This window comes from Pterocles gutturalis, unplaced genomic scaffold, assembly GCF_000699245.1.
Source record: "Pterocles gutturalis isolate BGI_N339 unplaced genomic scaffold, ASM69924v1 scaffold9938, whole genome shotgun sequence".
Classification (NCBI taxonomy): domain Eukaryota; kingdom Metazoa; phylum Chordata; class Aves; order Pterocliformes; family Pteroclidae; genus Pterocles; species Pterocles gutturalis.
In genome coordinates, this window is record NW_010118037.1 from 3,101 (window position 1) to 16,943 (window position 13,843).

A 13,843-nucleotide genomic window follows, 5' to 3' on the forward strand; every position below is an offset into this window, starting at 1 on the left:
TCAAAGGCAGCTGCTGAAAATATATTCTGTAGGGGTGCGTGTAATCAAATATCCCTTTACTGTGCTTTCACAGAACTAGAGCAGATGCGTATTTTTAAGGCTTCTGGCTTGGTCTGGATGCGACTATTGTGCGTGGGAGGTTGTCTGTATGAGAACACTCAGTACAAACACCCTGGCACCCCTCTGGGGTGTATGGCATGGAAAGCAACCCCTGGAGCACCCCAACAAGCCGCAATATGAGGTTAAGGGTTGGCAGCACCCTCCGACAGCTTCTGGAAGCAGCAAGAGCAATGAGCAGCTGGCTCTTGGGTTGGAGACTGTCTCAGGGGAGCACTGGGGACATCAAGGCTGTGGGGACATGTGTCATGCTCCGTGCTCGTTTAAGAGTCGGTGTGTCTCCCTTGAGTGAGCACCACATGGGCTGCGTGGTCTGACTCCTCTGGACTTGGGCAATAGGGACACTCTGCGTGTGGAGCCTTGGAGGAACCTGTCCATCAGCTCAAACAACGGCCAGGAAGAGGGAGGGAGGGGAGGAAGAAATTCAGAGCAGAGTGGTTTGACCTTGGAGCAGCCCACATGGGTCGCTGTTCCTGCTGCCGCTCCTTATCACTCCTCTCCAGGAGCAAATGCGCGGCAGCCCTTCCAGAAGAGGGGAGACGGTCCAGCTACCAGCTGTCCCCCGTCCTCTGGAGGAAGCCATGGTGTGAAGAAGGCTTTCCTCATGAGTTGCTCAAAGGATGAGGTGGCCTCGGGGCCCTTCCGCTCTGGCAGGGTGTGCAGGTCGTGGGTCAGCCCCAGCAAGGGAGCCGCAGGGGAGGATGAGGCTGGATCCCCGCTCTAGGCTGGGGGCTCCGTGCATCCAAAAGGACTTGGCCTGTGGACCACTGGAGAGAGGACGGGAAGGGGCTGAGCAAGGTAAAACTGGGTGTAGTGGAAGTGATGAGGAGACACAGCTCTTTAATGACCTTCATTTAATTATTTCATGACATTGGTACGTGTAGAAATGTTACAGGCTTGTTTACAATACTGATAACATCTGCATTGCTGTGTGGGTTAATAGCAAAGCCCTTTATGTCAAGTACAATACAATCACTTCATAAATTTTTTTTATAGAAAATAAATGCTTAGAAATATCAACCGTTATTGCTTTTAAATTCCTGAGTTATGCTGAGAACATGTTCTCTTCACCTTCATTAGATGCTCCCTGCTACCAGCAGTGTCTGCTCATCAGTCCCAAAGCTCTGCGGTGTGTTGTAAAGGGTTTGTCCGTGCAAGCTCACGACTGCACGCAGGGAAATTTTCTGGATAGGAAAAAGGAAAGAAAATTCAAGTTAGCATGTGGGTTGCTGTCTTAGCATAAGCAATTTCAGTAGTCAGATGAAACCAAAATGCAGATTGGTTCCAGAGCTATAAGCCTGGCTCCCAAGCTGTTCTGGACTGACTCCATCATTTTCCTTGCAGTCCTACAGCACATGTCCCCTGTGACTGCAACAGCTCTCGCAAGTGAAGCTGGTTAAAGCTCGTCTGATGCTGGAGTCTGCGCGTTAATGCCATAGTGGTAGATCCTGCTGAGGACGAGAGGACTGCTCAGTGCTGATCACAGAATCCCAGAGTGGTTTGGGTTGGAAGGGACTTTCAAGATCACCCAGTTCCACCCCCTGCCACGGGCAGGGACACCTCCCACTAGCCCAGGTTGCCCAAAGCCTCATCCAGCCTGGCCTTGAAGCCCTCCAGGGATGGGGCGTCCACAGCTTCTCTGGGCAACCTGGGCCACTGCCTCATCCCCCCCACAGGAAAACATTTCTTCCTCACATCTCATCTCAGTCTCCCCTCTTCTAGCGTAATGCTACATGCCTCATGCTACAGCCCTTCCAGCCTGGATGACTGGTAACATATGGCAGCCCCATCAAGCATCATGTCCAACTGTTTAGAGCTTGGAGAAGAAGAACACTTAACACTAATTTCATTTTACCTGGAAGTCGCGGATATAGGTGAGGAAAAAGCTGAGGAAGGAGAATGCCAACGACCACTCTGAGATGGTGCTGATGATGTGAGCTGTGTAGCCCTGCGTAATGAGAGAGGGGGAGGAAAAAATCAGTGTGAAAAGCTTCTCTTGAACCTGCAGTGGCACAAAGATGCCTTGCACATATGACATCTTGCATCCACAACTATTCCCTTTGGAGAGCAAAATTTCTCAGTGTATCGGGAGGCTCTAAGAATGAAGTGCTGAACTTGGCAGAAGAGTGACAATGACCAGGAAAACACCCGCTCCACACAACTGGGATGACCCCTGCTGGGAATTTCATATCCACCTGCCAAACCTGAAGGCTCAGCCAAGAGCTTGGTGTGACCAACAGCAAAACTTCTTTAGAAAAGTAACGTTCAATCCCTCCTTTGGATGTAAGCAGTCGTCTGAGAGGCTCCTTGTGCTTTAAATAAGGGGAGAGGTGGGAAAAGCCCTCAAACCCAGCTCAATGGCAGCTTGTATCCTTTGGCCTCTTTCTCCTCCTGGCTCCACTAACACCCACCCGGCAGCATCAGGAACTCTGCTTCACTGCAACGTGAGATGTGTTATTTACACTGATCGTGGAACAGTGACCAGGAATCTCTGACCAGCACAGACCACACACGCTGGTAGTTGAGACAGTTCAATTACTGCCCATGAGCGAGATTAATTTAAAATAACGCTTGACGCTGCAGCTGTCTGGCTCAGAGCAGTACTCCAGCAAGTAGCTGCGTACTGGCTCAACTGGTACAGCTCACTTGTCCTCTCCCATCCCGAGTATGTCTGCGCAACTGCTGTTAAGTTTCCCGATGGATTTGTCACTGCAGATAATGTAGCTGATTTTTGTTCTCTGTTTATTTTCTCTACTCAATCACTTACTTTTTCCTGTGAGTCCCAGTGCAATTTCTGCACCAGATTTGTTCCATACAGGCCACTGTATAAGACAACTGAGGAAACAAACACTGGAAAGAAATATGTTAAGGAATATTCAAGACCAAGAATGAGCAACTTGGAAGTTTTGGACTTGGCTCTGGATTGTGTCATGCTGAGGCTGTAAGAAGATCTCTGCATGGTTTCCATAAGGTCTCCTCAGCATAATGAACAGCGATGTGACATGGACTGCTGCGCATCATTCCCTTCAACTGGTAGGTTGTTCCTACTGACTAGTTACTGTCACATGAAAAGGTTAACTCTAATCTGGATTGATTATCTTTGTTCTGAATCAATTATCTTTGTCCTCTGTATGCTGCATCTTGTTATACCTCCTTGATAAAAGATGTGAATACCTACTTAGCATTCTGAAATTTTTTTTGGTGGTATTTTCCAGGCTAGTAGTATCTAGACCTCTTTCTTTGATTGCTTTTCAACTTCTCAGCCACTTGGAATTCTTGATTTGTGGGTTACAGGTGGGAATACTGTATCATTTGCAGCAGAGAGTTATTAGGTTTCCTGGTTGCCTCTTAGGTTTGATAACTGCTTTGGTATAGCAGCCAAAGAAAAACCTCACGTGACACTGATTCCTCATTTGATCAGAGAGCAGGGCTCCTTCTAGAGTGATTGAGATGTCACTTTTTCAACATCTTACAGAAGGAAGGTACACGACATCAGTGCTACTGGCTTTATAAATGAAACTTGGAGCATGAAGTTATAGAAGAGCTGATTTTTCAGAGGATTAGGATATTAACTTCTTCAATCGTTAATGAGATGAAACATCAAGAACCTCCTGATGTGAAAGATTAATTTTGGTGGTGAACAAGGCTGAACTCACTGGCATAAAGATGTCTTTGAAAATCCAGACTTCCAAAGCTTATTAAAAAACTGATGTGAGTCCAGGGAGCTCTGGTTACTGATTTGAATGCAAGGCACCCAATTCTCTGCTAATTAAAATGTACAGCCTGAGTAGCGGTTAGTTACCTGCCCGAGTTACTACTGCAATGGAAATAATTTAATCATTGTGATACAAAAATAACTGTCTCCCATCCTCCCCTCATTATAGACTGGGTAATTAACTGCTTTGCTCTTTCTGTCTTGGCAATTCTGCTGTTTCACTCCAGCAGAGGACCAGTATTTTTATAGAATCGCAGGATCACTTAGGTTGGAAAAGACCTTTAAGATCACAGAGTTCAACCATTAGCCTAGCCCTGCCAAGTCCACCACTAAACCACGTCCCTTAGTGCCACTTCTACACATCTTTTAAATACCACCGGGGATGGTGACCCAACCACTTCCCTTAGCAGCCTGTTCCAGTGCTTGACAACCCTTTCAGGGAAAAAAAATTTCCTAATATCCAGTAAACCTCCCCTGGCACAACTTGAGGCCACTTCCTCTCATCCTATTACTTTTTACTTCTGAGAAGAGACCGACCCCCACCATGTTACACCCTCTTTTCAGGTAGCTGTAGAGGGTGATAAGGTCTCCCTTGGGTCTCTTTTTCTCCAGGCTAACCCCCCCCAGCTCCCTCAGCTGCTCCTCATCAGACCTGAGCTCCAGACCCATCCCCAGCTTCATTGCTCTTCTCTGGACCTGCTCCAGCCCCTCAATGTCCTTCTTGTGGTGAGGGTCCCAAAACTGGACACAGTACTTGAGCTGTGGTCTCACCAGTGCTGAGTACAGGGGTACGATCCCTTCCCTAGTCCTGCTGGCCACACTATTGCTGATACAAAAGGTATGTTCCCTTTGGTCCTCCAGTACCAGTTACAACCATTTCACCTATAGCCACAGCCTTCTCCCTGTTACCGTCATTCCCTTATTACATTATGAGCTGTTAAGGGAAATGGTCAGAGTATTTTCTAAATTTTCTTCCCCTTTCATAGATATGTACATATATATCACTTCTACAACTTTCTACAGCTTTACTTCCCCCTAATTTTGGTTAGACCACACTAGTTCAAAAACCTCTACAGATTTGGGGTTTGTGGCATCTGTAGAAGGCTCTTAACTTGCAGATTGTTCCATTTTCGTCTTCCCCAATTGTATTTGGCTCCTAACTGTTCAAAGCTGAAAATCTTGTTCTTTGCTAGGGACAGCAATTCTCTAAGTCTCACAGATGCCTCACTCTGTGTCAAGCCTCCTCAGCAGGTAAGGGGCTGTCTCGCTTCTTTATAGATAACCAGCCTGTGCCTTGACTAGCGCTTCTTGTCTGACTTGTACAGATTATATAATCTTGCAGTAGCAGGAAAGGGAGCTCAGCGAGATGCTCTGTCACTGGGAAATGGGGTGGATGGTTTACTGTTGGTTTTGGCTCACAGCCTGGAAATAAGTGGAATCGGTGGGGATTAAATCGGTGGCCTTGATTCAGCTGCAGAAGGGGCAGCATTTAAGCAATGATTTTTTTTTTATTTTTTTTTGCACTCATGTCTTTAGAGTGTAAATTTGAAAGCTTTAGTGTTGTAGTCCTCTTTGACGCAAAACTGAGTCATAATTTTCAAAATACAATGTTTAGGTCCATTGGGTGAGCAGAGGAACTGCTGCGGTTCAGTTTCCTGAGTGTTAAATGACTCTGGAGAGGAAAAACCCCTCTCTTTCTGGATGGGTTTGCCCATATTTCTATAAAACCCACAGCTGCTTCCAGCACTCAGAATTCAAAGTTAAGGGAGCTGATGGATTCCAGAGCTGAGGGAAGATTGTAGGGAATGCCAGTCCGAAATGTCTTGTCTTTTGAACCGCAGGATGGGCAGGGGAGGAGATCAGAGGTCAAATGTCTCTTCTGACTCAGCCTTGGCAACCTGCTCCCCAGTTGTCTCTCTGACAAATTCCAGGACTTTAAACCTGCTCTGGGAGCAAGGTGGCACAGTGCAGCACTGCTGCGCACGGTTGAGTTAGTAGTATTTTATGCTCCATTCTGTACTTCTCTTTTACTTGTATCCAACTATAAAACTTGCTGCAGCATTCCTGTCACCAGGGAAGAGACAGTTTTATTTCTTACCTGGCTTTTTCCCCTCATTCAAACCACCCATCTCTTAAGAACACTTCCCTTTCTCCCCATTTTCCATAATCTACAGTCAGACCTCTTTGTTAGAAACTCTTCTTTTGCCATTTTCAGTCTCTGGTGTGCAAAAGGAAAGGAGAGGAGAAAGGGTGGTAACTATCCCTCTTACCTCCTATTATCCAGTGACTCGCTTGTGGGCTTAACCTGATGGTTTCCTTTTTCCTCATGTTCCCAGGTTGCGATACAGAATGTGACGGGATAGCACAACACAAGCTGTGTGTGTAAAGATGACTGGCCTTCTGTGGCACAGCCGTTTGCATCGGCAGGTTTCATGTGGAGGCAAACACTGTCATTTGTGACGGCGGCTCTGTTTTACAGTGACACCGCACAGCAAAAGGATACTACTCACAATGCTCAAACAAGACCAGAGTAACACGGTCAGGCGGATCCAAAAGACGTCTTTGCTGTGAAGTTCTGGCTGCATCAGGTAGGATAGGACGGTCTGAACCAGCATATAAATGGCTCCTACTCCGAATGTCAGGCAGGCTCCAACCACGTGGATGTAGTACAGAATACACTTCTAGGGATTGTACAGAACCTGGTTTCATTTTAAACTCTGAGAACAATTTTCTGCTGTAAACCTTTGTCACTCTACCCACTCATTTACCTTCTCACATCCCAAGCTACGCAGTTCTGGAACGTGCTAGTACTTAAGAGATTTTTTTCTTGGAAGCCCCATACAGAGTTAGCTGGAAGCCAGCACCTGCCAGCCCTTGGTAGTGCTGCTTTTGTTAAGTTCTTGTGGCTAAGTTAGAGGTCACAGCTGTATCTTAACTACAGGAATTTGTAAGAGCTGTTGTCGTTAGCCATAATGGACAGTAGTACAGAAACTGGATGAAGGAATCCCTGCAATTGGGCAGGTAATGAGGGTGACACCAGGCTGTCTGCTGAGCATTCCTATCCCAGGAATCTATGAAGGATAATGCAATACAGGATAAACATGACACAGTTCTAGTACCCAAAATGGGATTAAAAATAATGAGGGTTAGTGCTTCTCTGAATTACTCTAGTTTGAATAAGCCTTGTTTGTCAACTTAGTATCTTTGAATATTCAGAGGGAACAAGTTTGAATCAAGCAGTAATACTTCTCAACTTAAAAAACACCATGGGAGAATCAACTCTCAAATAGTAAAAATCATTAAAACTAGAACTTATTCCAAGAAAAACAACCCAACTTAAAATGTATGCCCTGAAAAATCCCATGGTGTTCAGCCCTCTCCTCTCATCCCTGGCTAAGCCCCGTACCCAAAGACAGAAACTAAACAGCGTTATCTTGCCAATTGTGCAATGCGAGCCCTGGCAGCCTCCCCGCGCTCCAATCATGCCGATGATCTTTCATGCCCTAAAGCACGAGACTGGCTGTGTATTTTACTGAGTAACTATTAAGGTCAGGAATTGGAGTCACTCTTTGCTCCTGATCTCCATGTGCACCTTATGTGCACAAATGAATTTGAAGTGCTGCATCCACACTATAACAGAGGTGAGAATTTATATTTAAATAGTCAATAACCAAGTTGCGAAGGCGTGTGCTCCAAAATCATGCGCTGCTCAGTGATGAGGTATCATCAGAGAGAAATCTTTGCCCTGTGTGAGGGGAAATCAATAGCCCCAGCTAGAACAGAGCCATAGTACTGGCTGAACAGCATGAATTCAATCTCCCATGAGGATGTGCCCTGTGCTATTGCTTTGACTCCCAGCAGTGAGAGCTGTCTGGAGCTCTCTGTGTGACTGATGGCTGTTCTCATATCCCCTTTGTTCATCTTTGGATATTTTCATGCTTCAGTTTTCTTCAGTACTAGTGGATTCCAGGAGGCTTCGGCTCCCCTCTGGCGTGGCCCTCAACCAGTCCTCAGCATCGCTTGGATATTGCAGGTACATCACTTCCAATTTTTGTCTTGCTCAAGATTAAACATTACACAAAGTAGTTATCAAATTAACATGCAACTTCTATATTTTGATTATCTTGAAATCTACAGAAAGTAGACAGACCCTCTCCTGACCAGTGGTGGAAGGAAATCAGGCGAGTTGAACACCGCCTGAAGGTGCGGTAGGGGAGGCTGTGACCTCTGGTATAGCTAGGGCTTGAGGGGAAAAAAATAAATAGATTGAGGCCTCCAAAGAAAAAAAAGCAAAATAAAACCAAAAAAACCCACCAAACAAACAAACAAACAAAAAAACCAAAATGAGCATGCTGAGGTTTCTAAGATGGGCTGCTGAAGCACCTGGAGAGCTGTGCAACGGGAAAAGGAGAAGGGAAAAAGGTGGAGCTTTCCAGGAGCTTTTCCTCTGCTTTTCCCTGGCCCTAACCCGGCAGGAGACCAAGGTGACGCTGCAGCCTCTAGTGGCTAAAGGCACCACTACAGAGCCCCGAAGAGTCCAGCAGGTAATTAATGATGGGGCTGGCCACTGTGCAACTGCCTTGCGTGTAACAGCCAGTTTTTTTGAGGGAGTGGGAAGTATTGGGGAGGAAAAAAAAAAAGAGAGACACCAGGATGGAGAAATTCAAAAACTTAATACTTCAGTATTTTCAAGTGTTGCACAGGTTTGAAGGGAAATAGACCTAAGAGGGCAGATTTTTCAGAGATGGACTTCTTGTGGGGTTGGGTGTTTTTGTTGGCTTTACTTCTAGTTGTAACAATTTTTGACTCTTTGATACCTGAGTCTCCTGAGTCAAAATACAACAGAGTTGTGATCTTTTAATCTGGAGCCAGTGCTTTCGCATCTCCTCTAAGGAGATCCAAGATGAGTTTGCTTTCTGCAAAACTTATGGGGTTTTTAATGTTTTGAAATTTCTGCTCACAAGTCCCAGTGGATAAAGCAAATAAGAAATAGATAAGAAATTTTTTTTAACAGTTTTCTCCAGGGAATTTGACAAAAAACAGGTTTGCCCCAAAAAGTTTTGCTTTCAGTAAAAACCCCGTTTTATCAGCTATCTCAGTAAACAAGTAAACACACAACTCTGGACAGCTTTAGAACATTGCAAGCAAAGCACAAACCTGGAAATTTGCAATAATGCAAAGTCCAAAACAGCTCATCAATCCGAGTGTAAGGCCAAGCTTATTAAGCTTGATGATCTTGGATCTTTCTGGATTCAAAGCGTGAACTTGTTTGTAACGGATGTACACAGTAGCCATACCTGTTAACGAAGAACCCAAATGCAATAAGATTTTCAGCTGATGACTGGACTGTCCTTTTTTAACTGGGAAGATGCTGAGTGACAGTGGCAACTATTTAAAATCCAAAACCATTCTTATTGTACACTGAAATAGGAACGCTGAGAATCTGGAAGTCAAAACTGAAATAATATAATGGTAAACAAGGCAACTTACTAGATTTTTCTGATCTCTTTCATTTGAAAGACATATTAGATTGTCTTTGCCCCTCTCCATAATTGCAGCACAAGTGAGGTGACTGCCTTGAATTTGCATTTCTGTTTCTCTAGCCTGCTGGGGTTTTTTAAACACATTTTTGGCATTTTGGAATCTGCAGTTGTCATGCTGGCTTTGTGGATAACACCACTGCCGTCCACTTTCCTCTGAATTTCTTAAGATAGTTAAGATTGATTGCTTAGAATTTAGTTTTTTACTGAGAAATATGGGCTGTCTAATGATCTGAATAAGGAAATTAAATTGTTTAAAACTGTGTGTGCATGCCAGAACTGCCTGCAGTTCGCCAAGGACAGCTTTCTGTACTCACCCAAGAAAGCCGAGATACTTAACATGATCCCAAATAAGCATCTTTCAGGAGGTATTGTCCCTGTATCACTGGAAGAGATAAATGGGGTGATAGGTATCTATCTACACTAGAAATACTTGCAACACAACTTTACTGATTTCAGTCTACAAAGGAACCGTAAGAAACAGATTAGTAAAAAACCTCCTAGATATTTTTCACTGATTTTTCTCCTTAATCAAACTATACTCTGCTAGTTTTAGAGCTGTAGAAATAAGCATGATAAAGACATGCTATCCTTAGAACAAGGAATGAACATATGTGGTATAACTATTCCTTTTATATTGATCTTTATTCCACAAAAGGTGAATAAAGAGTATTAAAACTGGAAAAATGAAGAACCTGGAAAAGTGAAAGACCAAAACTAAGGTCATCTGTACAGCCTTGCTGCAATGCAGTTGGGACTATAGGCTATAGTACAGGTTTACTGGTGTAACCAAACCTGGTGACACTTGGAACAGAGGGTTGGAGATGCACCCCCAGTTTTCCTGTTCATCATTTTAAGGGTACGTTCACACAGGCACAGCTTAAAGGTTAAACTTTTGCAGAAAAATTGAGAGTTCTAAATAGAGTTACACACAAATAACTATAAACAACTAGTAACTTTAGAACTGGAGCTGTTAGGCAAGATCTGCTGGTTAAAGTTTGGAGTTGGGGAATGATTTACAGAAGCGAGAGGCCAATTTGATACCACGGTACAGTTACAGGGCATCTGTATGGGTCTTACTGACCTGATGTAGGGCACCAGAGGGTCAACGTGGTGCAGGACAATTGCAGTAATGTATGAAAACACAAAAGATGCTGCTGACCAAACAACCAAAGCCACAGGCAGGAAGGAGAGGCCTTGCTGAAACCACCACATTGCAGTGCTGACTGCTAATTCCCAACACTGTGAGGAACCAAATACAAGGGTTTACTGAGATTTCACAAAGGTTTTGCTTTGCTTGAGGCAAGCTACTTCAAGCACAGCAATTTATATTGCTCTCAGTCCTGTCCTGCAAGCCCAAAGGGAACATTTGTCTTCACCCACAGAAGCAATCATAATACCTGGAAATGTTAATTCTGAAATTCTTAGAAGATCATGAGAAGAGAAAGTGTAGTGTCACTTTACTACATGCCTCAGCATTTGTTGCTGCCATAAAAAGGTTAAGCGGGTCATTGTGAATAACTGACTCTATTTTCTTCTTACCCTTGTGTCATAACAGCGTGTTAGAATGGATGAGGCTGGCGGAGAACCTGACCCAACAGTGACAGTTTAGCTGATAGTGGCTGTTCGGAGCCTCTGACTTCCATTAACAATCAACTGGGCAGACGTGGAGGAAATGACCTAAAATTACTTTCATATCTGCGCTCATTTACTACCTGTCATGCTGCATAACTTAACATCTGTTATAAGCATCACTTAAATAACCTCCCGCTAACTGGAGATGTAGTGAATAAGAATAGAGCAGTAGAATTGAAGTTGCTTACCCTTAAGCTTTAATTTTTAAGCAAAGTATAACAGTTGCCCTCTAATGTTGATTTTCCTTCTAAGACTGTAATGCAGTAAAACCAGGAATGAACATAACTTCACAATCCCATCTCCTGTATGAGTAAATTGGGAATTTGTATGAAGGAAAAATACATATTTTGCATGGCATTCTCTGTTACAGCCGTTACGTGCCTGCCAATGTAATTCAAAACTTCAAATCTGATGCTTACATTTTACTTTCCCTTAGCATTTAAATGTTAATAGTGCCTTAACTTTATTTCTGAGCGCATAGCTTTTTGCCTGAAAACAAAAAAACCAACAAGCGATATGCTACATACCTGAGAACACGGGCATCAAACGAAATGACACATCAAGGGGAATCCAAAGTCATCTTTCTGGTGAAGTTCCACGTCCGCTTCATTTTTTTTCTTTGAGATATAAAGGAAAATAATCAAGATATCAGGTACTTCTAGACTTCTTACTCCGTAGTATTTATTCTCCTTCTGAGAATCTGTTTGTCATTGCTGCTGACTGGACAATGGATTAGATGGACTGTTGGCCTGACACAATACCTGTTTCCTGGGTTCCAAGTGGTTTAAGGAGTGAAGCACGTGTATGGTCAGAAGGCAGAAATGCAGAAAAACATTGTCGGGGGGGTTGGAATGAGATTATATTAAAGGTCCCTTCCAAACTATCCTATGATTCTGTGATCAGAGTTGATTTGGGCTCTGCCAGAAAACTGCAGGTCTGGTCTTTCTTTCACAGACATAAGCCCCTGACGAACTCTCCTTACACTTAAAACTATTCTGTATTTTTTTTCCCCACTAAATTCTCTTTTTTGACTCTGTCAAGATCTTCCCTGAATTCTTATAATCTCCCTTCATCTTCCTTCCCATTTAAAGTTTTCCAGTGAAATCAAGTCTTTTTTTTTTTTACGCTATTACGTGGGCAGATGGTATATACTGAGCACAGGCTTTGTTCCCTGCAAAGCACCGTGTACATTTATGGCACAGCCCAAACCTCGCACTGCTGCAGATACACCCTGTCCCTGCCAACTCACGGGGCTCTGAGCGTCTGGGCAAGCACAAGCACATAACGAGGCATCTCAAATCACCGGGCGGCAGGATGGAATTGCCTCACAATTTGCCAGCTGGAAGGTCCTGAAATAAATTATTGTTAACACCTCATCCTGTCCTATTGTTTTCAACACTGACAAAGAAATACACTCCGCCTCCTGGTTTTTTCATAAGTTCCTTTGCCAACTGATTGTATAACAGCAAGGGCCTCTCTTTTCAACAAAACTATGATTTTCTTAAACATTTATCCTGAGCTGTAGGCACTTCCATGTCCTAAGTGGGTTTTTAAGCCCCAAATTGAGGATTACAGATCTTTTCCACGATAGACATTATTAAATCATCATCAAGAGCAAGTCAAGGAAGTGTTTCAAAAGCAATGGAGATTTTAACTATCTCTGAAGTTTTCCTTTAAATGCAGAAAGAATTCTTAACTATAAGATTTTAACTATCTCTGAAGTTTTTCTTTAAATGCAGCAGCATTCTGCACATGCTTGAGCATGTGGAATAGAAACTATAAATGAAAATGAAAGGTGGCCAAGACCATTAATGGCAGGAAGTTGTTCCGTAGAATGATAATGCTGAAAAGACGGTTGAAGGTACGTGGGGAAAAGGGAAAATTCTAAATTAATGCTGATACCCCGATTGTCAACCTGCCTTTCTCAGCAAGAGAGGCAGAGATAAAGCCGTACGAAGGGATACTCCTTTTTCTCTCCAGCAAAATACGCCAACAGACAGCGTTGAAGGAAGAAAGGCAAAGCAATTTGCCGTGTGCATTCCTACGTAAACACAAAGGTTGGATGGGGATGAGTCAGAAAGGGATTGAACATGTACATTTGCGCAAGTTATTGTCAGGGTCAAACTGATAACAACGGCTAAAGGTTGCTAATCCTCAAAGGACGAGAAGAAAGAAAGTAGGAAATATGTCACCTGTGTTGTTCCCACTGCAGGGTAAGGACAGATGACTCATTTTTAGTGTTTTCTTGGTACAGACACCAAAAAAGTTGCTATTAAATCTTTTGGATATGGGGGTCAGCTTGCAGAGATGGGAGGATCTTTACACCCTCGCTAAGCCCCTGTTATCCAGCTGGGGAAGCAGCAGAGTGGCACAGCGCCAAACCAAACAGAGCCAGGCACGAGATACCGTGATATAAGATGTACCGATGCCTGTTTTAGAAACGTGGCATAGCACCATACCGGCCTGTTGCTACAGCTGACCGAGGAGCTTGGTGTCCAGGATAAACGCATGCTACCTGTCAGTCCAACCTGTCTAACCACAGAAAAGCAGCTGGAAATACGTGAGTGCTCAGAGCAGAGCCCAGGAGACAGTTCCCCACCTTACGGCCCAGGAACCGAAGTTACCGCAGGGTCACAGTGAGGAACTGGAGGTGGCGGGGTGTGAGGGGCAGCTCCGGGAGGTGACGGGGAGGGAGAAGGGACCAGGAGGGAGGGAAGGTTTAGGGGAGCAGCTGGGCAGGGAGGAAGGGAGATGGAGGGGGAAAGGGGAACCCTGAGGGCAGGGAAGTGAAAGGGCTGAGGGGCTCCCCCTGGGGCAGGGGGGGTCACTGGGAGCG

The 13,843-nt window shown here is 44.3% G+C and overlaps 1 protein-coding gene across 1 annotated transcript; it reads right to left on the reverse strand.

The window, feature by feature from the left end:
• Nucleotides 1–956: 956 nt before the first annotated feature.
• Nucleotides 957–11,620, reverse strand: DRAM1 (DNA-damage regulated autophagy modulator 1). Its single transcript, XM_010076047.1, has 8 exons — nucleotides 11,535–11,620; nucleotides 10,457–10,614; nucleotides 9,690–9,757; nucleotides 8,990–9,129; nucleotides 6,336–6,513; nucleotides 2,885–2,967; nucleotides 1,973–2,065; nucleotides 957–1,301 (listed from the first exon to the last, which is right to left on the reverse strand). Exons 2-8 carry the CDS (start codon nucleotides 10,585–10,587, stop codon nucleotides 1,194–1,196), a joined length of 801 nt encoding a protein of 266 aa, XP_010074349.1. The 5' UTR covers nucleotides 10,588–10,614; nucleotides 11,535–11,620; the 3' UTR covers nucleotides 957–1,193.
• Between the last annotated feature and the right edge of the window lie 2,223 nt (nucleotides 11,621–13,843).

Excerpts from the sequence above, each read along its gene's own strand:
- DRAM1 (XM_010076047.1), bottom strand. The coding sequence starts at position 10,587 with ATGTGGTGGTTTCAGCAAGGCCTCTCCTTCCTGCCTGTGGCTTTGGTT. Across the intron at positions 9,758-10,456 it reads CCTCTGGTGCCCTACATCAG|TGATACAGGGACAATACCTC; the intron begins GTCAGTAAGACC and ends TATCTCTTCCAG. Across the intron at positions 6,514-8,989 it reads GCATTATTGCAAATTTCCAG|AAGTGTATTCTGTACTACAT; the intron begins GTTTGTGCTTTG and ends TACAATCCCTAG.